This window comes from Brienomyrus brachyistius, chromosome 19 (assembly GCF_023856365.1).
Source record: "Brienomyrus brachyistius isolate T26 chromosome 19, BBRACH_0.4, whole genome shotgun sequence".
NCBI classification, from domain to species: domain Eukaryota; kingdom Metazoa; phylum Chordata; class Actinopteri; order Osteoglossiformes; family Mormyridae; genus Brienomyrus; species Brienomyrus brachyistius.
The window spans coordinates 7,231,568-7,256,643 of record NC_064551.1 but is presented as its reverse complement, the minus strand read 5'-3'; the positions used below and the strand labels follow the sequence as shown (position 1 = coordinate 7,256,643).

The 25,076-nt window shown below is 51.2% G+C and overlaps 1 protein-coding gene across 1 annotated transcript in view; it reads left to right on the top strand.

The window, feature by feature from the left end:
- LOC125714596 (uncharacterized) overlaps positions 1-25,076 on the top strand; it is a 272,791-nt gene that overhangs the window by 144,478 nt on the left and 103,237 nt on the right. Inside the window, exon 44 of the mRNA XM_048985335.1 lies at positions 20,069-20,255. Coding sequence (XP_048841292.1) covers positions 20,069-20,255 — 187 coding nt within the window. The remainder of the gene's footprint in view (positions 1-20,068; positions 20,256-25,076) is intronic.

Below are 25,076 nucleotides of genomic sequence, written 5' to 3'. Positions count from 1 at the left end.
AACGCTAACAGGTAAGACCAGGACTTAAAACCAGACAAGACTAATCAAAGTAAGCAGATACAGCAGGGTACAATCAAGGAAATGCACGTGGGAAGGCAGGGGGCGTGGCACACACGAGGAGCGGACGAGCCGGGCATGACAGAGCCCCCCCCCAAAGGCGCGCTGCACCGGGCGCGCCCAGGAGGAGGCGACGAACGGGACGAGGGGACCAGGACCTGAAAAACAAAACCCAAAACCAAGAACAAAAGACCGGGAACTAAACAGAGAGACAGAACAGGCACAAAGACAGGACCAGGGACAAAACCTGACAGAGGACGGGGAACACGGACCGACCGAGAAAGAGAGGGGACACAGAAGGAACCGGCGGGACACAAGGGCCAGGAGTGAACAGAGGGCACAGAGGAGGACGGGCAGCAAAGACAGGAGGAACACGAGGAGCAGAGACGGGCGGGACGAAGGGACGAGCAGAAGAAGGGACAGAGACAGGCGGGACAAAGGCAGGGGCATAGGGAGACAAGGAGGGGGAACAAAGGGGAGCCCGAGGGAGACCCAGCGGGCGACGGGCGGCAGCCGGAGGGGCCGCAGGCGGCCGGGAGGCCGGAGCCGGAGGGGGCCTCGGAGGGGCCGAGGAGGCAGGGCGAGGGACCCGCGGAGGGGCCAGGGAGGGAGCAGGAGGGAGCTCCGGGGAAGGGGACGAGGGAGCTGGAGGGGCCCACGGCGAAGGCCCGGAGGAGGGGGGAGCTGCAGCAGGCGACGACGTCCGGGGGAGGGCCGGAGGTAGGGGCCCCGCAGGCGACCGAGGAGCCGCCGTCGGGGAGTCCGCAGGCGACCGACCAGGCTCTGGAGAGGGGAGCGAGGCGGGGCGACGAGGCACTGGAGAGGGACCCGCAGGCGACAGCCGACCCGGAGGGCCAGGACCCGCAGGCGCCAGCCGAGCCAGAGCGCAGGCGAGGGAGGGCGAGCCAGGGGGCAGGGCGGGCGGGACCCCAGCCCTGCGTCTGTGTCCCCTTCCCCTGCGGGACACAGACAGGCCGACCCTAGTTCGGGGTCGAAGTCGCCGGGGCGAGGGACAAGGGGTTACCAGTTCTGTCCCCGAGGGGTCCCATTCCAGCTCCTCCACCTCCGAAGAGGGAGGAGCCAAGAAGGAGTTGTCCGGGACCACCTCGGGGACTAGGACAGGGACTGGAGCTGCTGCAGTCGGAGGGGGCGCCTCTGGAGCTGCTGCAGTCGGAGGGGGCGCCTCTGGAGCTGCTGCAGTCGGAGGGGGCGCCTCTGGAGCTGCTGCAGTCGGAGGGGGCGCCTCTGGAGCTGCTGCAGGCGGAGGGGGCGCCTCTGGAGCTGCTGCAGGCGGAGGGGGCGCCTCTGGAGCTGCTGCAGGCGGAGGGGGCGCCTCTGGAGCTGCTGCAGGCTGCCGTGGCGCCGGGACAGCAACACGGTCAGGCTGCCGGGGCGCCGGGACAGGAACACGGTCAGGCTGCCGGGGCGCCGGGACAGGAACACGGTCAGGCTGCCGGGGCGCCGGGACAGGAACACGGTCAGGCTGCCGGGGCGCCGGGACAGGAACACGGTCAGGCTGCCGGGGCATCAGCCCGGAAACTGCAGGACGCTGCAGTGGGAACCTCGGCCCAGGTGCTGCAAGCCGCTGTCGTGGGGGCGCCCGCCCGGGAACTGCAGGACGCTGCAGAGGGGGCACCGGCACGGGCGTTGCAAGTCGCCGTCGTGGGGGCGCCCGCCCGGGAACTGCAGGACGCTGCAGTGGGAGCGCCGGCACGGGCGTTGCAAGTCGCCGTCGTGGGGGCGCCCGCCCGGGAACTGCAGGACGCTGCAGTGGGGGCGCCGGCCCAGGCGCTACAAGCCACCGTCGCGGGGGCGCTCGCCCTGGAACTGCAGGACACTGCAGTGGGGGCGCCGGCCCAGGCGCTGCAAGCCGCCGTCGTGGGGGCGCTCGCCCTGGAACTGCAAGACACTGCAGTGGGGGCGCCTCGGAAGCGGCTGTAGCAGGCGGGGACAGGAGCGTCTCGGAAGCGGCTGCGGCGAGATCAGGAACTGGGGCGAGATCTGGAACTGGGGCGAGATCAGGAACTGGGGCGAGATCAGGAACTGGGGCGAGATCAGGAACTGGGGCGAGATCAGGAACTGGGGCGAGATCAGGAACTGGGGCTGCAGGCAATTGCTGTGGGGGCGCTCGCCCGGGAACTGCAGGGGACTGCAGCGGGGGCACCTCAGGAGCGGCTGCAGCAGGGCGGTCAGGGACAGGAGCGCGGTCAGGGACAGGAGCGCGGTCAGGGACAGGAGCTGGCTGCAGTGGGGGCGCCTGCCCGGGAGCTGCAGCAGGTGGCTGCAGAGGGGGCGCCTGCCCGGGAGCTGCAGCAGGCGGCTGCAGAGGGGGCGCCTGCCCGGGAGCTGCAGCAGGCGGCTGCAGAGGGGGTGCCTCTGCAGGAACTGGAGCGCGGTCAGGAACTGGAACACGGTCAGGAACAGGAGCTGGCTGCAGTGGGGGCGCCTGCCCGGGAGCTGCAGCAGGCGGCTGCAGAGGGGGCGCCTGCCCGGGAGCTGCAGCAGGCGGCTGCAGAGGGGGTGCCTCTGCAGGAACTGGAGCGCGGTCAGGAACTGGAACACGGTCAGGAACAGGAGCTGGCTGCAGTGGGGGCGCCTGCCCGGGAGCTGCAGCAGGCGGCTGCAGAGGGGGTGCCTCTGCAGGAACTGGAGCGCGGTCAGGAACTGGAACACGGTCAGGAACAGGAGCTGGCTGCAGAGGGGGCGCCTGCCCGGGAGCTGCAGCAGGCGGCTGCAGAGGGGGCGCCTGCCCGGGAGCTGCAGCAGGCGGCTGCAGAGGGGGCGCCTCTGCAGGAACTGGAGCGCAGTCAGGAACAGGAGCTGGCTGCAGTGGGGGCGCCTGCCCGGGAGCTGCAGGTTGCTGCAGTGGGGGCGCCTGCCCGGGAGCTGCAGGTTGCTGCAGTGGGGGCGCCTGCCCGGGAGCTGCAGGTTGCTGCAGTGGGGGCGCCTGCCCGGGAGCTGCAGGTTGCTGCAGTGGGGGCGCCTGCCCGGGAGCTGCAGCAGGCAGCGAAGGCGGCTGCGCAGGCGGCGGCTGCGCAGGCGGCGGCAGCGGCGAAGGCGGCTGCGCAGGCGGCGGCAGCGGCGAAGGCGGCTGCGCAGGCGGCGGCAGCGGCGAAGGCGGCTGCTCTGGAGCAGGGTCCGAGGACAGTGACGGCCGTTCTGGAGTGGGATCCACCGCTCTCCGGAGCAGGAGCAGCCCTCGGAGATCCGCTGCGAGCTGCTCCAGGACTTCCGGGGGGGAAGCAGGAGTGAACGCAGCGAACCCCTCCTCTAGCTGCATCACGAGCTGGTCCGCTTCGGGCGACATCTGCTCGGCCAGTTCATCCCTCACCCTCCAGTATAACCCCTGGAGGGTGAAGAACTGGGTAATGTGAGTCGGGGTCGGAGCGATTACCTCTGGCCGGAGTGTCTCTGCCGTAAGCGGTGGGACGAGCTGAGCCTGCACAGATGAGACGGGCTTGGTCCCTTTAAGACGCCGCGGGATTCGCGGGATGGCATCTCGTACAGTGGCGGCCCCTTTGTTCGCCACCCGCTCAGGCCGGAAGCAATTCCGCTCGAGCGGCGGTGGCAACTCCGTGGCGTCCGGTTCGGATGGCCACAGTAGCAGGGATTCATCCACCTCCTCCTCGCTCAAGGGCCAAAACCTGGCCAACGCGCAGGCTCCCAGACGGAGTACCGGTTCTTCCGGGTTTTGCTTGCTCCGCTTCTTTGCGTGGTCTGTCATTCTGTCACGATCTACGTCGGCGGTAGAGGCGCACGGGTAAGGTGATGAGCGGAGAGGCAAGCAAGCAGGCAGACTTAGGGCAAACGGGGATTTATTGGGAGTACGAGGACTCGGGAACATGGCACGCCGACTAACATCAATGACAGACAACGCTAACAGGTAAGACCAGGACTTAAAACCAGACAAGACTAATCAAAGTAAGCAGATACAGCAGGGTACAATCAAGGAAATGCACGTGGGAAGGCAGGGGGCGTGGCACACACGAGGAGCGGACGAGCCGGGCATGACACATAACCTACCTAACACATAAACAGGAGAAAACAGGATGTCAAAACAAAAGGCCGCTCTCCCCTACAAGCAGTCTGAACAAGCACATACAAGTCACAAAGGCATACAAGCCAGCACAGGTATGGTAACCAAAATGGCCTGAGGGCCCAGAAACACAGCAACCTAGGCCTTAAGTAGTGCTCTGCTAATTAACAATTACCTGGACTCCGAGCAGCATCCAATCAGGACAGAGGAGGTGGAGCCTAGACAAAACAAAGTTAGTAGGGAGAAGAGACATCCTCCTGGGGGATGTAACAGTCAGTTAGGATAAAAAAAAAAAATTTATTTGTTAAATGTCAGAATAAAAAGAGAGATTGTCACGATCTTCAAAGAGCGGTTGCGGCGATCTGGCTGGAAACAGGCACGGTAGACCAAGTACGGGAAATAACGGGGCTTTATTCAACGAACGGGGACTGGGAAGCATCGGACAGGGACTATTCACAAATCCACAATGACGGACAAGGGTAACAGGCAAGACCAGGACTTAAAACAGGACAAGACTAAGCAAAGTAATCAGACAAGGCTGGAAACAATCAGGGACGCACACGCGGGTAATCAGGGGGTGTGGCACACACGAGGAGCCGACGAGCCGGGTCATGACAGAGATCATTTTATTGTTAATTTTTATTGCTTTCATCAAAGTCAGAAGTTTACATACACTAAGTTTATGTCTTTAAATAACATAGAAAATTCCAGATGATTCCAGTCTCAGCTTTAGAAGCTTCTGATAGGTCAACTGACACCATTTGAGTAGGTGGCACACCTGTGGATGTATTTTAAGGCGCACCTCAAACACAGAGCCTCATTCTGTGGCATCTTGGGAAAGTCAAGAAAAGTCAACCAAGACATCAGGAAAAGAATTGTGGACCTCCACAAGTTTGGTTCATCCTTAGGTACAATTGCCAGATGTCATATCTGGAAACAATTTCCTGATCCTCTCCAGCACCTGCCGCTCCTCCCACACACTCTCCCCTGGATGGGTGCACACCCACAGAAAATATCCCTCCCAGCAACATCTGTAACACCATTCCTAAACACGCTACACTACCCCCCTCTTACTTAAGTCCTCGACCTGAGGGCAAAGTCCCTGAACCTGGCGGGGGGTCTCCCCCCTCTCCTTGGACGTCCACTAGGAGGCGTAACCCCTTGAGGAACACTGGGTGTTGCAGGGGCAGACTGGTTGCCCCTGGCTTCTTGGCCCAAACTGACTGGCATAATCAGCCTAGCTGGAGATGATGTAGCAGGAGACAGGGGGCTTCCCCCTTCTGCCCTGTTCCCCTGAGGTGTCGCAGTCCCTCTGTAAGGTGCCAGCCGGTCACGATGGAGCACAACTTTGCGTCCCTGGAAAGGCAGTTGCACCCTATACACAACTTCTCCCACTCTTTCCAAGACCAGACACAACCCCACCCAGTGGGTGTCCAGCTTAGGGTACCGGCCCTTCTTCTTGGTCGGGCTGTAGACCCAGACCAATTCCCCAGCTGTGAAGTGATGCCCCCGGGCATGGAGGGCATAATTCCATTTTTGCCTCAGCCCAGCACTCAGCAACTGTCCCCTGGCATACTTGTGAGCTGGACATTAGCCACAGTCTCAGTCTCCTGTTCCAGCAAAGCATAAGCCTCCGGCCATTTAGTAAAGTAGTCCATGGCTGTCAGTATAAAGCGGTTCCCCTGTGTTGTGCATGGGAATGGCCCCATTACATCAACCCCCACCCTCTGCATAGGTTCCCTGATCATGAACTGCTCATGAAGGCGTGGATGAGTTGTCCAATAACCTTTATTCCAACAGATCGATCTGGGAACTCTGCGACACACTGTAACCTGCACAGAGTTCGACTTCCTTGTTGTTCATGTTTGTCTTATACCCCTTCTATAAACAGCTCCCGCCCCTGTCCGTACTTCTCCACTTTCTGGCAATTTCGCCTTATCTGGTGCAACATGTACTGTAGTTCTGTATGTTCCTAGTTATTGCGTCAACTCTATATCATTTGCCTAGTGACTGTCACTGCAGCCTGCGTCAATAGATTAACCTTGGTACACACAGAGCCTCCCTATATGTCCTTGGTCCCCTGCAGATATCGCTCTCCACACCTGCCATCTCTTTTCCCCTGTTGCTGGATCCACCCAGGCCTGCTGCAGGACCCCATCCAACAGGTGTAATGTGTTGAACTTTGCCCATATCCTTTGACGACCAAGGAGAGGGCTGCCACCTCTTCCCATGGTGGCCACTGCTGTGTGCCCACCCATAGCATAGCAAGTTGTTGGGCTGGGTCACATCGCTGATTCTCAGCCCACTCAGCAACCCCCGCCCCCTGCAATTCTCTGTATGCCTGCGTGGCCACCCCATCTGCGTGGCATCTCATCTGTCCCAGAGCTAAGCTCACCTTCCCTAGCATCCCTCTGCTTGCAGTATTTTCACTCGTGTGCACTGCATTGGCGCCGAGACAGTGCGTCAGCATTGGCATGTTGATCCCCTGCACAGTAGACCACCATGAACTCATAGCCCTGAAGTTCCTCCAGCCAACAAGCCACTTGCCCTTCTGGCTCTTTGAAGAATATCAGCCACTGCAGGGAGGCATGGTCAGAGCGCAGGGTGAAGTGCCGATCACTCAGGTAATACCTGAAATGCCTGATGGCAGAGACTGCTGCCAACAGTTCCTGGTGGGTGACACAACACCTCCGCTCTGCTTTGCTCAGTGCCTTGTTATAAAAGGCTGCTACCCGCTCCCCATCTGGCCACCTCTGGGACAGAACCGCCCCCACCCCCTCCCGGCTCGCATTGGTGTCCAGTACAAAAGGCAAGTCGGGGTCAGGGGGTGCCAGGATGGGTGAGCTAGTCAGGGCTTCCTGTAGAGCTCGAAAAGCTGCCTGGCAATCCTCTGACCAGACAAAATGACGGTTCTTTTGCAGCAGCTTTTACAAGGGGGCTGCAATGCAGGAAACCCCTCGTACAAACTTCCTATAGTAGGAAGCTAAGCCTAAAAAGCTTTTCAGGCCTCTCTGATCTACAGGTGTGGGTCACTCGCGAATGGCGCGCACCTTGTCCTCTACAGTGCCCACCCCCTCACAGCCTATCCTATGCCCCAAGAAGGTCAGTTCCCTGCTCTGGAGCCTGCACTTGTTGGGTGCAGCTTCAGCCTTGCTGCCCTGATCCTCTCCAGCACCTGGAGCCAAAGCAATGACTGCTGAGGAGAAAGAGTTCCCATGCACCAGTATGTCATCCAGGAAAATGAGACATGCATGACGTGGGGCCCCTGACAACACCCGTTCCATCAAACGCTCAAAGGTGGCCGGTGCATTACATAGCCCAAAGCAAAGAACCCTGAACTGCCACAACCCCTTGCCAGTGCAGAATGCAGTCTTAGGTCTAGCTTCAGGGGACCTGCCAGTAGCTGCTCTTCAGGTCCAGGGATGAAAACTAGGAAGAGCCAGCTACTGGGTCAAGGCATTCATCCACATGTGGGAGGGGGTACGACTCTTTTTTTTGTTACCTCGTTGAGCTTCCTGTAATCAACACAGAAGCGCCACTCACCCCCCTTCTTAGGGACCATGACCACTGGAGATGCCCAGGAGCTCTCAGAAGGCTCTATTATGCCAGCATGTAACATCTTTACTAGAGCCTATTCAGCAGCTTCCTGTCGGCCCAACGGAAGGCAGCATGGACGCTGCCGTTTGGGTGCAGCATCCCCCGTGTCAGTACTGTGTTGTACTAGGGAAGTCTGCCCCAACTTGTTGTAATTGAATGCAAAGCAGCCCTGAAATTCCAGCAACGACTGCCACAGTTGTTCCTGCTGCTGCTCCTCCAGATCGCTGGCACTCCTGTGCCGGATCTCCCGCAGAGCCACCATTTTCCTATCCTCTCTGTCTGGCAAAGCATCTGATCTGCCCTGTCCTCCCAGTACCCGGCTTGGAATACACACTCGGGTAGCAGGAGCCTCAGTAGTGGGCCCCTTTATGTGACTATGCCAGATGCCCTCTGGGTTCCCCGCCTCCTCACAACAAGTGGGTTGTGTGGGGCATTCCAGGGGCTCATGCTGAGGTGTACCATGTGGGCTGGTTTGGCAGCTTCTGCGGTCCATGTCTCATGCTCTGCACAGATAAAACTATTCCCTAATTGACGATACCGCACACACTTTTTCTTTCTCCAGCAAGAGATATGTCGGAAGTGCAGGTGCTTCTTATAAATGTAGTCCTATTTACAGCAAAATATAAAAATTACAAAGTAAAAGAAAATAATTAAAAACAAAACTAATAATTTTGGTGATTTCACAATGAATGTTCTCAATCCATTACACATGCACACCACCTACACATCAGCTACCCAAATCAGGTGCTGCACGTTCTTGCCCCCAACTGCTAACCTTAGCAGTCCCTGCCCCCTCATCGGCGCTAGCTCACCAGTGACTGTGCAGAGCTGGACTGCTGTGCCCACTAGTTGCATCCCTTCTGGTACCACCTCTGGCCGGACCACCATGCCTGTAGACCCCATGTCTACCAGGGTCATGCACGGAACCCCTTCGACGCAGACTGGGATGTGGCAGAAGTCTGACACCAAAGTCCACCCCACCACAACCACTCCATGCTCACTTACCCCGCTAGTACCAGTGGGCAGGGCAGCCCACGTAGGTGACAAGCGGGACACAAGTGTGGGGGCCTGCAGCATCCCACCTACTGTGACCCCGCACCGTTTCCTGCCGGTTTAGTTCATGCTGGGCAAAATCTGACCAAGTGGTCTGGCTGCCCACATCCCCAGCAAAGATGGACCGGTGTCTGCTGGTGCTTGGCTGGAGGCAAGGTTAACCCCTGTATAATCTCGGAGATCTCCTCCACCTAGGCAGGCTTCTGCACCACCCCTCTGCAATTCCCACCTGCCCTAACTGTATACTGTATATACATTATTTTGTTGTCCTCTAGCCTCATACTTTAGATTATATTAATAATAGCATTCCCACCTTAGCAAAACCAGAACTTTCTCTTCTTGTTCTCACCTCCCTATTCTGCGTGACTCTTGCGCCTCCCACTGACTATAAATAAAGGAGCCAAGGGGAACCACCCTTTGTAGCACATTCTGCTGAGAGTGTGGGTACCCTTGCGCAAGTAAAACTTTAAGGTGTGTTGTCTCGTAATTCAAAGTGTAGTGTGGAGTTGGGGTGGAAACGCCGGGCGCTTTCCCCAAACATACTTATATGCTTTCTTCCTTCCACAGAAAACAAACCTGTCATCCTGGTGATCATGCACCAATATCACCACCCCAGTCACATGACCAAAATCACAGTGCAACCGTCCAGGAGCAACATATTGCAAGTCATCCACTGTGCCTTCCATGAAACTAAAGGGCTGCTGCAGTGTGAAGAAAATGATCAGGCGGTCAAAGCAGTGCGGTCAGCATTGCTGAGGTACAAGTGAAAAAGATCCCCTCTGCCAGGGAAGCGAGTATTAACACAAATATTTTTTAATCTGTTTTATAAGTTTTCCTCAGAGTTCGTAAGTAAACTGTGATTATTCTCCTGTTTAACTGTGTATGCAAAACATTCCTAACTGAGAAACACCCACCATATATGAAAGTACATGAAAAGTACACATTAAACATACTTATTGTAAGATATGAAGCATTACTAATGATCAAGCAAATTATTAATTTTACAGAATGAACAACTATCAGATGAACATCTAACGTCAGCAATATTGTATGTGAATGAAAAATGAATCTGAAAAATTTTAGATAACTATTGTTTTTGTATGTACTTAGATATAAAAAATACATTATATACAGTATACAGTACACACAAATATATGTGCACGTTCATTTCAAAGGTCAACAGTAACTATCAGGAAATTATATAATAGTATTCCTTTGGACACACATGTCATTTTATTACATACACTCTGCAGGTATGTTGATTCACATGTTAAGGTCCCACAGTCCAACACCGGATCAGATATTGAGCAGCAGCCGATGGCTCCCCTGGATGACAACGGGGCAAACATCACCCCTGATAGCGAGCCTCAGAGCACTGAACCAGTGGGAAAGAGGAGTAAATCCCATCAGTGCAAGGATGTAACAAAAATGGAAGATTCCGGTGGGTCCTCTGGAGGTACTGGGTGTCTTGGGGTCTGACTCATCTCTGCACAGTCGTGCTCATATTCTGCTCAGGAACATATTACATGCTTCCCAGCAAAAGACTTGTAATCACTGATCCAAAAATATTATTAGTTTTATGCTTTATTGTGGGGCAGGATGGTGGCGCAGTGGTTAGTGCTGCTGCTTCACAGCAAGAAGGTGCTGGGTTTGATCCCGGGCCCTTTCTGTGTGGAGTTCGCACGCTCTCCCTGTGTTCAGCTGGGTTTTTACCGGGGGCTCCGGTTTCCTCCCATAGTCCAAAAGCGGGCAGGGTAGGCTGATTGGCATGTCTGAATTGGCCCTGTAATTTTGTGAGTGTTGGCGCCCACACAGGGTTGGTTCCCGCCTGCGCCCGTTGTTCCGGGATAAGCCCCTGGACCCCCACATGACCCCAGTTGGGATTAAGTGGTTACAATGATGGATGGATGGAAGTTTTTTTTATTGTCACATGTATTTGGGGAACTCAGTGGAATTCTTGTGTCATGGTGCCTGGGGGTGAGTGCATGGGGGTTACAACCTTCAGTAGTGCAGACATGATAATAAATAAGTAGTGGAATATGGGAATGAGGTAGCTGCTGATGTGAGGTGTGCAAATGGACAATAATGCAGAACATAGTACTGAAAAAGTGCAGGTACGCCTAGAATTATTTTTCATAGCGAAGGTAATATGCAGTTTCTGCCCTCGGGTGGCCACTAGGGGGCACTTCTCTTTGGCCCCAGTGAAAACCCCCATCATACACATGCTTGCAAAATTTCTTAAGTTGTCCAGATTATCCTCCACCTTTTCCAGAGTGATGGTAATAAATAGTAAATAGTTGCTTCACAAAAAAACAATATATGGGACCAACAATAAATAGCCAAGCCTAACAATAAATGTAGAATTTGAAAAAAATACATTCAGACTGGCCTAAAATCTTTGTTCTGCAAACAAATTGATTTGAGTTATCTGTGTTATCTGTGACCTTACAAGTAACAGTTATATTTCAAACAGAACTGTACTTTTACTACTAAAATGAAGTAGACTTTTCTCCAGTGATGATGTATACACTAAACCAGTCCTTGGGGATCCAAGGACTGCTGGCATTTTTACTGCTTCCCAACTCCTAGCCCATAAAATAATATAACGGAAGAACGGCACACGGAAGGAATCAGTCTGTAGAGTGTTTTCCTAAATGCTCCCTTTTCATCACACTTGCAACTCATATTTAATTTGTTTTACTTCTCCAGTTAAAGTCCATGTGCTGGTTGCTGGAGAAACTTTCCGTACCCATGACACATTTATCAAAAAGCTCAAGCTCAAGCTCAAAGAGATCCCGACTCAAAAGGACTGCAGCGTCATCCTGCTCTTCTGTCCTGTTGTTTCTCGGATTGGGACAGACATGGAGGCAGCCATGGCCAGAGTTACAGGTGAGTCAGGATTCAGTCCCTGCTGTATGTCGCCTTTGCCCTGAAATCCAAGAGGCAATTCTGATTCTATTTTTCTATTTAACAAGCGCTACCTTTCAGAAGTTGTTCTGTGCAAGTAAGCTCAAATCAACAATCCATCCACATCTGCCGAGTTTTCCCAATGAACCCGAGAGTCTCTCAAGGCTGACACATTTTGAGAGTTTTGGATCTCCCCACAGATCATTTCATTTTGGCTGGCGGGAAATGCAGCAAATAAAAATATTAAGTGAAGAAAGCTTTTAAAATAGACTGACACAAATTACAATATATAATTGACATAGACAAATATGTGAAATTTAGCTTAAATATGAACCTACTGTAACTGGCCAGGGTTTATCTATGAAATGCACAGGCCTATGTACTTATATTGTTTTATATAGTGACTAACCTGATATTCTTGGGTGCTGTTCTGCCATGAATAGTGCTTCCACAACATAGCAGATACGGTATTTAAGTAAGGGTTAATGCGTGACAAGGCATATGTTATATGTTTTTAAACACACCTGCAGAAATATGAAGTGAGTTTAAAAATATATAATGCATGGCTTGGAATGCACTTGCTAAGACCACAGTTACGAGTTGCACACACTTAGCATGTACAGTTTGTTTGTAACTGAAGACAGTATTTTTACGTTTGCAAACCAAAAATACATTTATTGGTAGAACTACTATTAAACATTTTGCCTGGATAGAGCCCTGGTCACCATCATTAATTTGAATACTGTCCATTGCTAAGACCATAAGCAGAAGCACAACAGTCTCTAGAGTTTACCCAGAATGGGAGAAAAATTAAAAAAATCATCCAGTGAATGGTAGTTCTGCAGATGGAAATTCCTTGTTGATGAGAGAGGTCAGAGGATAATGGCTGGACTGGTTCAAGCTGACAGACTGGCTACAGTAACTCAGATCAACACTCTCTTCAGCTGTGGTGAGCAGTAGAGCATCTCAGAATGCATCCATCCATCCATCCATCCATCATCTCCCGCTTAATCCGGAGTCGGGTCGCGGGGGCAGCAGCCTCAGCAGGGAGACCCAGACTTCCCTCTCCCCGGCCACTTCGTCTAGCTCCTCTGGGGGGACCCCGAGGCGTTCCCAGGCCAGCCGAGAGACATAGTCTCTCCAGCGTGTCCTGGGTCTTCCCCGGGGCCTCCTCCCAGTGGGACATGCCCGGAATACCTCCCCAGGGAGGCGTCCCGGAGGTATCCTGATCAGATGCCCGAGCCACCTCATCTGGCTCCTCTCGATGCGGAGGAGCAGCGGCTCTACTCTGAGTCCCTCCCGAATGACTGAGCTCCTCACCCTATCTCTAAGGGAGAGCCCAGCCACCCTGCGGAGGAAACTCATTTCGGCCGCTTGTACCCGCGATCTCGTTCTTTCGGTCACTACCCAAAGCTCATGACCATAGGTGAGGGTAGGAACGTAGATCGACTGGTAAATCGAGAGCTTCGCCTTTTGGCTCAGCTCTCTCTTCACCATGACAGACCGATGCAGCGCCCGCATGACTGCTGACGCCGCACCGATCCGCCTGTCGACCTCCCGCTCCATCGTTCCCCCACTCGTGAACAAGATCCCGAGATACTTAAACTCCTCCACTTGGGGGAGGACCCCATCCCCAACCTGGAGAGAGCACTCTACCCTTTTCCGGCTGAGAACCATGGTCTCGGATTTGGAGGTGCTGATTCTCATCCCAGCCGCTTCGCACTCGGCTGCGAACTGCTCCAGTGAGAGCTGAAGGTCACGGCTCGATGAGGCCAACAGAACCACATCATCCGCAAAAAGCAGAGACCTAATCCTGAGGTCACCGAACCGGACGCCCTCAATGCCCTGGCTGCGCCTAGAAATTCTGTCCATAAAAACTATGAACAGAATCGGTGACAAAGGGCAGCCCTGACGGAGTCCAACCCTCACCGGAAACGAGTCCGACTTATTGCCGCCCATGCGGACCAAACTCTGGCACCGGTCATACAGGGACCGAACCGCCCTTAAAAGGGAGCCCGGTACCCCATACTCCCGGAGCACTCCCCACAGGACCCCACGAGGGACACGGTCGATTGCCTTTTCCAAGTCCACAAAACACATGTAGACTGGTCGGGCAAACTCCCATGAACCCTCCAGAACCCTGCTGAGAGTATAGAGCTGGTCCACTGTTCCACGGCCAGGGCGAAAACCACACTGCTCCTCCTGAATCCGAGGTTCGACAATCCGGCGGACCCTCCTTTCCAGGACCCCCGAATAGACCTTACCAGGGAGGCTGAGGAGTGTGATCCCCCTGTAGTTGGAGCACACTCTCCGGTCCCCCTTCTTAAAGAGGGGGACCACCACCACGGTCTGCCAGTCCAGAGGTACTGCCCCTGATGTCCACGCGATGCCGCAGATGCGTGTCAACCAGGACAGCCCCGCAGCATCCAGAGCCCTGAGGAACTCTGGGCGAATCTCGTCCACCCCCGGGGCCCGGCCACCGAGGAGCTTTTTGACCACCTCAGCGACCTCCACCCCCGAGATAGGCGAGTCCACCCCCAAGTCCCCACACTCTGCTTCCATATCGGAAGGCGTGTCGGTGGGATTGAGGAGGTCTTCGAAGTACTCCCTCCACCGACCCAAAACGTCCCGAGCTGAGGTCAGCAGCGCACCATCCCCACCATAAATAGTGTTGATGCTGCACCGCTTTCCCGCCCGGAGCCGCCGGATGGTGGACCAGAATCTCCTCGAAGCCGTCCGGAAGTCGTTCTCCATGGCCTCACCAAACTCCTCCCACACCCGAGTTTTTGCCTCAGCGACCGCCAGAGCCGCATTCCGCTTGGCCTGCCGGTAGCCGTCAGCTGCGTCTGGAGTCCCACAGGCCAGAAAGGCCCGATAAGACTCCTTCTTCAGCTTGACGGTATCCCTTACCACCGGTGTCCACCAGCGGGTTCGGGGATTACCGCCGCGACAGGCACCGACCACCTTGCGGCCGCAGCTCCGGTCAGCCGCCTCCACAATGGAGGCACGGAACATGGCCCATTCGGACTCAATGTCCCCCGCCTCCCCCGGGATATGGGAGAAGTTCTGCCGGAGGTAGGAGTTGAAACTCTCCCTGACAGGGGATTCCGCCAGACGTTCCCAGCAGACCCTCACTATACGCTTGGGCCTGCCAGGCCTGGCCGGCTTCATCCCCCACCAGCGGAGCCAACCCACCACCAGGTAGTGATCGGTTGACAGCTCCGCCCCTCTCTTCACCCGAGTGTCCAAAACATGCGGCCGCAAGTCCGACGACACGACTACAAAGTCGATCATCGAACTGCGGCCTAGGGTGTCCTGGTGCCAAGTGCACATATGGACACCCTTATGCTTGAACATGGTGTTCATTATGGACAGTCCGTGACGAGCACAGAAGTCCAATAACAAAACACCGCTCGGGTTCAGATTGGGGGGGCCGTTCCTCCCAATCACGCCCCTCCAGGTCTCACTGTCGCTGCCCACGTGAGCATTGAAGTCCCCCAGCAGAACAAGGGAGTCCCCAGGAGGAGCGCTCTCCAACACCCCTTCCAAGGACTCCAAAAAGGGTGGGTATTCCGAACTGCTGTTTGGTGCATAAGCGCAAACAACAGTCAGGACCCGTCCCCCCACCCGAAGGCGGAGGGAGGCTACCCTCTCGTCCACCGCGGTAAACCCCAATGTACAGGCGCCCAGCCTGGGGGCAATAAGTATGCCCACGCCCGCTCGGCGCCTCTCCCCGCGGGCAACTCCAGAGTGGAAAAGGGTCCAACCCCCCTCAAGGAGACTGATTCCAGAGCCCAAGCCGTGCGTCGAGGTGAGTCCGACTATATCTAGCCGGAACTTCACAACCTCGCGCACCAGCTCAGGCTCTTTCCCCATCAGAGAGGTGACATTCCATGTCCCTAGAGCTAGCTTCTGCAGCCGAGGATCGGACCGCCAAGGTCCCCGCCTTTGGCCGCCGCCCAGATCACCTCGCACCCGACCCCTATGGCCCCTCCCATGGGTGGTGAGCCCATTGGAGGGGGGACCCACGTGCCTTGTTCGGGCTGTGCCCGACCAGGCCCTATGGGTGTAGGCCTGGCCGCTAGGCGCTCGCCATCGAGCCCCACCCCCAGGCCTGGCTCCAGGGGGGGGCCCTGGTGACCCGCGTCCGGGCAAGGGAAACCGTGAATCCAAGATTTTTCTCATCATAAAGGGGTTTTTGAGCCGTACTTCGTCTGGTTCCTCACCCAGGACCTGTTTGCCTTGGGTGACCCTACCAGGGGCATAAAGCCCCAGACAACATAGCTCCTGGGATCATTGTAACACGCAAACCCCTCCACCACGATAAGGTGTCGGCTCCAGGAGGGGATCTCAGAATGCAAAACACATCAAATGTTCAGGCAGATGGGCTACAACAGCAGAAAACCACGTCAGTTTCCACTCCTTCCAGCCCAAAAGAGGAAGCTGAGGCAGCAGTGGGCAGAGACTCAGCAAAACTGGACAACTGAAGACTGGAAAAATGTAGCCTGATCTGATGAATCTCAAGTTTTGCTGAGGGACAGATTTTAAAGTCAGAATTTGGCATCGACAGCGTGAATCTATGGACCCAACCTCACGGCAGCAGTTTCAGTCCCTAAATCTTAATACCAACTGATCATTGCTTGAGTGCCACAGCCCCTGTGTGTATTGCTGCTGATCAGTAGTATCCCTTCATACCTACATTTTTCCCATCTTCTCATGGCTACTTCCAGTATAATAATGCACCATGTCACACAGCAGAAGTCATCTATACTGTAACTGGTTTCATGAACATAATGAGCTCAGTAACCTTCCCAGTCACTGGATCTGAATACAATAGAGGACCTTTGGGATTTGGTCCAACAGGAGGTTCGCAGCATGAATGTGCAGCTGACAAATCTGCAGAAATTGCATGATGCAATCATGTCAGCATGGGCCAGAATCGCAAAGGAATGTTTCCATCATCTTGTGGAGGCCATGCCATGAAAAACTGAGGCTGTTATGAGAGCAAAGGGACGTCCAGCCCAGTGTCAGTATGATGTTCCTAATAAAGTGCTCAGTGAGTTCCGCCATTCAGCCATTATTTTATTTAGTTCAGTTTATGTACTCCTTGGTATTCAGCTTCATTACAGGTGAAACCTGAGTTATTTACTGTTTTCTGCTTATCCAAACGGACACGTAGACCATCGCATTTAGGCAGGATATACAGGAGTGTGACGTACTGTATGGCTAGACTACAAGTCCGTTACATCAGAAAATCATTACAGTATTAAATTACTGCCCATTTAGTCACTGAAGTCTTGATCCTCAGCCTGAAGCACAGATGTTGTCTAAGTGATCTGTAGCAGTCGCTTAGTTTTTATAGTTTCCATTATTTTCAAATTGTGTTTTATTTCTGAAATTTTAAGTAATATTAGAATTAAAAATTATAATAGCACATAAATTTGCTGCTGTAATTTGCCTGGCTGGGACTACCTGGTGGTTGTAGAAAATTAATGCTCACCCTTCATATATGGCATCATGAGAAAAGAAAATTATGTGGATATATTGAAGCAAGGGGAGGCATGGTGGTGCAGTGGTTAGCACTGTTGCCTCACACCTCTCGGACCCGGGTTTGAGTCTCCGCCTCGGTCACATGTGTGTGGAGTTTGCATGTTTTCCCCATGCGGGAAGGGCCAAACAGACAGAGTCCAACTGTGGGACGAACAGATAGATAGGTTGCTGGGTAGTGGCACGTCAACAGACCGATCTGCTGCCGGTGCGAGGCATAGATAGGGAGTCCTACTAATTACCTCTTAGCGAGATCAGCTGCGGTCGCTGTCGTCTGCCGGTGGGCGTGACAGTCTAAGGTCAGCTGGCTGCCCAACCCGCTAACATTGTTAAAAAGAAAGAGTGGGCTTGCTTGCTAAATTCAAGGTGTAAACGTAAAATATATTTAATATAGTTATTGCACATTACCCAGTATTTTACATCGCCATATACTGCACAATGTATATTGTACCCAGACATGTCTGGTCATATAAAGCATGGTCAAATCATTGAAGTGTCTCTGGGTATTATTATTATTATCCAGTCATCACCGTAACCACTTAATCCTAACTGGGGTCACGGAGCTTATCCCAAGAACAAGGGGGGCAGGCAGGAATCAATCCTGGGCAAACGCCAACCCACTGCAGTGCACACACGAACACTCACACAAATTGCAGGGCCAATTCAGACATGCCAATCAGCCTACCCTGCACGCTTTTGGACTGTGGGAGGAAACCGGAGCCCCCAGCGGAAACCCACGCGGACATGGGGAGGGCGTGCGAACTCCACACAGAAAGGACCCGGGACCGAACCCAGGACCTTCTTGTGTGAGGTGCTGCACTCTCCTACTGACGTTGCAACATGGCTACTTTGTCCCTGCGAAGTTTAGGGCCTTTGTGAAACTCCTGTGGCCTTGTTAGCATGGAGTGAGGTGAAATGGCCTCCAGGTTCGAAGCCTTAAAATGTGAAAGTGAAGTCTGACTTGCTAAACATAAGGGTCTCATTCCACAAAAAAAAGTACAGTTCCATTCAGGTAAGAATGTCCTGAGCCCCTCTTTGTGCTTCGCTTTGCTTTTTGCTGACTGCCATGTGCCATGCCCCGAGGAGGGGGGCTTAAAGGTGCAACAGAAGTCAGCTCTCCACCTGCTCAGCACATAAAAGCCAGACCCGCCCACAGGACGAGAGTGAGGTATAGCTGCCACGCGCACAAGCACTCACTCTACTCTGTCTCGTGTCTCTCCTGCTTTGTTTCGGTTCCCGTCCTGCTCATTCCTGCCCGACCTGCCCGGTGTTCCCATCCCCAGTCTCGTGTTTCTCTGTAGGACTGACCACCCCTGGTTTCCGACCTCCTAGGAACAGCTTCCTGGGCTACGATTCTTGCCCTGCGATTTGGATTCTGTTTGCTTGGTTTCCCCAATACACCTTGCAGTCTCCTGCACCTGGGTCCTCTGTGTTCCATGGTTTCTTCTTGTGACGCCATGGTGATTTAGTCAAGCTAGCTTGGCTAACAAAGTTCTGTGTTCTGTGTGTGATTATGTGTGTCATTTTTCTATCAGTCACATAATTTTTTTTAATTAAATTTATGGGTAACTTTGTTGGGCAGCATGGTGGTGCAGTGGTTAGCACTGTTGCCTCACACCACTGGGACGCGGGTTCGAGTCTCCGCCTGGGTCACATGTGTGTGGAGTTTGCATGTTCTCCCCAAGTCGTCGTGGGGTTTCCTCCGGGTACTCCGGTTTCCCCCCACAGTCCAAAAACATGCTGAGGCTAATTGGAGTTACTAAATTGCCCATAGGAGTGTGTGTGTGTGAGTGCATGGTGTGTGAGTGTGCCCTGCGATGGGCTGGCCCCCCATCCTAGGTTGTTCCCTGCCTCGTGCCCATTGCTTCCGGGATAGGCTCCGGACCCCCCGCGACCCAGTAGGATAAGCGGTTTGGAAAATGGATGGATGGATGTTCTCCCGCTAATTTGCACCTATGGCCACGAGTTCTAGTATTTAAACTAATATTGAAGTAGCCATTTGGCTGAACAGCATCCAGGCAATGACCCCAAGCTTATGTACCTCCAAGTTAGTTACAAAGGGGCTTAAGGACAACAAAGTCTAAGTGTTGGAGTGACCGTCACAAAGCCCTGATCTCAAAACCACACAAAATTTGAGGGCAGCACTGAAAAGGCATGTGTGAGCATGAAGGCCTACAGACATGACTTAGTTACACCAGTTCTGTCAAGAGGAATGAGCCGAAATCCCAGCAATCTATTCTGAGAAGCTTGTGGGAGGAAACCAAAAACATTTGGCCCAAGTGGAAGTTTCAAGGCAGTGCTCCTAACTACTAAGGAAGTGTGTGTACATTTTTGACACATTTTTGTGTACATTTAAAATCTCCATAATATCCTCTCTCTCTTTATTCTGACATTTAAATACAAAAAAATTGGTAACCCTAACGTAAAACAGAAAATGTTTACTTTGATTTAATGTTTGACAGTGAGGAAAAAACGTTTTTGTGTCTTTTTCTTAAGTTTATGTAAACTTCTGGTTTCAACTATAAAACAAAGAGATATCATGTAGTACAACTTTTCACAGGAGAAGTTGTGATTTATTTAACTTCTGATCCATAGCTTTTGTTATCCTGTAAAACATAAACAGATTAACAAACCATCCACATCTGACAAGGTTATTCCAGTGGATCTAACAGATTATCTTTTGTCCAGCCATCATTCTATGTTCACTAATCCAGTACAGGTTTGTGGTCAGTCTACAGCTTATTCTAAGAATCTTACAGTTTTTCTTTTTCTTCACCTTATTTTACATAGAGGAGAAAAACTGTATGGGGAAGCAGCAGCGTTCATACTGTATCTGCCCACACAAACTTATATGCTTTCTTCCTTCCACAGAAGACAAACCTGTCATCCTGGTGTTCATGCACCACTGTCACGACCCCAGTCACATGACCAACATCACAGTGCAACCGTCCAGGAGCAACATGCAAATCATCCACTGTGCCTACCATGAAATTAAAGGGCTGATGGAATGCCAGGAAAATGAGCAAGCGGTCAAAGCAGTGTGGTCAGCACTGCTGAGGTACAAGTGAATAAACAGACCCTCTGCAGGGAAAGCGAGCATTAACACAAATACTGTGTAAACACTCAGGATTTTAATCAGTTTAATAAGTTTTCCTCAGAGTTCGTGACCAAACTGTATGATTATTGTCCTGTTTAACTGTGTATGCAAAACATTTCTAACTGAGAAACACCCACCATATATGAAAGTACATGAAAAGTACACATTAAACATACTTAGTGTAAGATATGAAGTATTACTAATGATCAAGCAAATTATTAATTTTACAGAATGAACAACTATCAGATGAACATCTAATGTCAGCAATATTGTATGTGAATGAAAAATGAATCTGAAAAATTTTAGATAACTATTGTTTTTGTATGTACTTAGATATAAAAAATACATTATATACAGTATACAGTACACACAAATATATGTGCACGTTCATTTCAAAGGTCAACAGTAACTATCAGGAAATTATATAATAGTATTCCTTTGGACACACATGTCATTTTATTACATACACTCTGCAGGTATGTTGATTCACATGTTGAGGTCCCACAGTCCAACACCGGATCAGATATTGAGCAGCAGCCGATGGCTCCCCTGGATGACAACGGGGCAAACATCACCCCTGATAGCGAGCCTCAGAGCACTGAACCAGTGGGAAAGAGGAGTAAATCCCATCAGTGCAAGGATGTAACAAAAATGGAAGATTCCGGTGGGTCCTCTGGAGGTACTGGGTGTCTTGGGGTCTGACTCATCTCTGCACAGTCGTGCTCATATTCTGCTCAGGAACATATTACATGCTTCCCAGCAAAAGACTTGTAATCACTGATCCAAAAATATTATTAGTTTTATGCTTTATTGTGGGGCAGGATGGTGGCGCAGTGGTTAGTGCTGCTGCTTCACAGCAAGAAGGTGCTGGGTTTGATCCCGGGCCCTTTCTGTGTGGAGTTCGCACGCTCTCCCTGTGTTCAGCTGGGTTTTTACCGGGGGCTCCGGTTTCCTCCCATAGTCCAAAAGCGGGCAGGGTAGGCTGATTGGCATGTCTGAATTGGCCCTGTAATTTTGTGAGTGTTGGCGCCCACACAGGGTTGGTTCCCGCCTGCGCCCGTTGTTCCGGGATAAGCCCCTGGACCCCCACATGACCCCAGTTGGGATTAAGTGGTTACAATGATGGATGGATGGAAGTTTTTTTTATTGTCACATGTATTTGGGGAACTCAGTGGAATTCTTGTGTCATGGTGCCTGGGGGTGAGTGCATGGGGGTTACAACCTTCAGTAGTGCAGACATGATAATAAATAAGTAGTGGAATATGGGAATGAGGTAGCTGCTGATGTGAGGTGTGCAAATGGACAATAATGCAGAACATAGTACTGAAAAAGTGCAGGTACGCCTAGAATTATTTTTCATAGCGAAGGTAATATGCAGTTTCTGCCCTCGGGTGGCCACTAGGGGGCACTTCTCTTTGGCCCCAGTGAAAACCCCCATCATACACATGCTTGCAAAATTTCTTAAGTTGTCCAGATTATCCTCCACCTTTTCCAGAGTGATGGTAATAAATAGTAAATAGTTGCTTCACAAAAAAACAATATATGGGACCAACAATAAATAGCCAAGCCTAACAATAAATGTAGAATTTGAAAAAAATACATTCAGACTGGCCTAAAATCTTTGTTCTGCAAACAAATTGATTTGAGTTATCTGTGTTATCTGTGACCTTACAAGTAACAGTTATATTTCAAACAGAACTGTACTTTTACTACTAAAATGAAGTAGACTTTTCTCCAGTGATGATGTATACACTAAACCAGTCCTTGGGGATCCAAGGACTGCTGGCATTTTTACTGCTTCCCAACTCCTAGCCCATAAAATAATATAACGGAAGAACGGCACACGGAAGGAATCAGTCTGTAGAGTGTTTTCCTAAATGCTCCCTTTTCATCACACTTGCAACTCATATTTAATTTGTTTTACTTCTCCAGTTAAAGTCCATGTGCTGGTTGCTGGAGAAACTTTCCGTACCCATGACACATTTATCAAAAAGCTCAAGCTCAAGCTCAAAGAGATCCCGACTCAAAAGGACTGCAGCGTCATCCTGCTCTTCTGTCCTGTTGTTTCTCGGATTGGGACAGACATGGAGGCAGCCATGGCCAGAGTTACAGGTGAGTCAGGATTCAGTCCCTGCTGTATGTCGCCTTTGCCCTGAAATCCAAGAGGCAATTCTGATTCTATTTTTCTATTTAACAAGCGCTACCTTTCAGAAGTTGTTCTGTGCAAGTAAGCTCAAATCAACAATCCATCCACATCTGCCGAGTTTTCCCAATGAACCCGAGAGTCTCTCAAGGCTGACACATTTTGAGAGTTTTGGATCTCCCCACAGATCATTTCATTTTGGCTGGCGGGAAATGCAGCAAATAAAAATATTAAGTGAAGAAAGCTTTTAAAATAGACTGACACAAATTACAATATATAATTGACATAGACAAATATGTGAAATTTAGCTTAAATATGAACCTACTGTAACTGGCCAGGGTTTATCTATGAAATGCACAGGCCTATGTACTTATATTGTTTTATATAGTGACTAACCTGATATTCTTGGGTGCTGTTCTGCCATGAATAGTGCTTCCACAACATAGCAGATACGGTATTTAAGTAAGGGTTAATGCGTGACAAGGCATATGTTATATGTTTTTAAACACACCTGCAGAAATATGAAGTGAGTTTAAAAATATATAATGCATGGCTTGGAATGCACTTGCTAAGACCACAGTTACGAGTTGCACACACTTAGCATGTACAGTTTGTTTGTAACTGAAGACAGTATTTTTACGTTTGCAAACCAAAAATACATTTATTGGTAGAACTACTATTAAACATTTTGCCTGGATAGAGCCCTGGTCACCATCATTAATTTGAATACTGTCCATTGCTAAGACCATAAGCAGAAGCACAACAGTCTCTAGAGTTTACCCAGAATGGGAGAAAAATTAAAAAAATCATCCAGTGAATGGTAGTTCTGCAGATGGAAATTCCTTGTTGATGAGAGAGGTCAGAGGATAATGGCTGGACTGGTTCAAGCTGACAGACTGGCTACAGTAACTCAGATCAACACTCTCTTCAGCTGTGGTGAGCAGTAGAGCATCTCAGAATGCAAAACACATCAAATGTTCAGGCAGATGGGCTACAACAGCAGAAAACCACGTCAGTTTCCACTCCTTCCAGCCCAAAAGAGGAAGCTGAGGCAACAGTGGGCAGAGACTCAGCAAAACTGGACAACTGAAGACTGGAAAAATGTAGCCTGATCTGATGAATCTCAAGTTTTGCTGAGGGACAGATTTTAAAGTCAGAATTTGGCATCGACAGCGTGAATCTATGGACCCAACCTCACGGCAGCAGTTTCAGTCCCTAAATCTTAATACCAACTGATCATTGCTTGAGTGCCACAGCCCCTGTGTGTATTGCTGCTGATCAGTAGTATCCCTTCATACCTACATTTTTCCCATCTTCTCATGGCTACTTCCAGTATAATAATGCACCATGTCACACAGCAGAAGTCATCTATACTGTAACTGGTTTCATGAACATAATGAGCTCAGTAACCTTCCCAGTCACTGGATCTGAATACAATAGAGGACCTTTGGGATTTGGTCCAACAGGAGGTTCGCAGCATGAATGTGCAGCTGACAAATCTGCAGAAATTGCATGATGCAATCATGTCAGCATGGGCCAGAATCGCAAAGGAATGTTTCCATCATCTTGTGGAGGCCATGCCATGAAAAACTGAGGCTGTTATGAGAGCAAAGGGACGTCCAGCCCAGTGTCAGTATGATGTTCCTAATAAAGTGCTCAGTGAGTTCCGCCATTCAGCCATTATTTTATTTAGTTCAGTTTATGTACTCCTTGGTATTCAGCTTCATTACAGGTGAAACCTGAGTTATTTACTGTTTTCTGCTTATCCAAACGGACACGTAGACCATCGCATTTAGGCAGGATATACAGGAGTGTGACATACTGTATGGCTAGACTACAAGTCCGTTACATCAGAAAATCATTACGGTATTAAATTACTGCCCATTTAGTCACTGAAGTTTTGGTCCTCAGTCTAAAGCACGGATGTTGTCTAAGTGATCTGGAGCAGTCGCTTAGTTTTTATAGTTTCCATTATTTTCAAATTTTATTTCTGAAATTTTAAGTAACATTAGAATTAATTATAATAATTATAAATTTGCTCCTGTGATTTGCCTGGCTGGGACTACCTGGCGGTTGTAGAAAATTAATGCACACCCTTCAGATTCCAGAATGCTGTGGAATAACAGTCTTCAAGCTGAATATCAACATTTGTTTTTTTTTTGTTTTTAGCAAGTTTCTTACTAGTAGACTGGTTAGATGGAGTCTGAATATGTGCAGTGAGTTTCAGTACTTAAAAGTATGTTACCTTTGTGACATCCATGCTTCAATGACCATTTCCCTGGTGCAGGGCAGTGGTGAGACTAGAGTCTATCCTGGGAAGCACAGCTGAGGCATTTGCTGGCTTCTCCAATGATTGACCACCCCTCCCCACCCCCACCCCCATGTTATTTTCTCAACCAATTTACAATGTGCAATAAATCACAGGGGACAGCAACAGCGTCTATCAGTGCCCACAGTAACCTGTTTGGTTTTTTCCTTCCACAGAAGACAAACCTGTCATCCTGGTGTTCATGCACCACTGTCACAACCCCAGTCACATGACTGACATCTCAGTGCAACCGTACAGGAGCAACATAGTGCAAGTCGTCCACTGTGCCTTCCATGAAACTAACGGGCTGCTGCAATGTCAGGAAAATGAG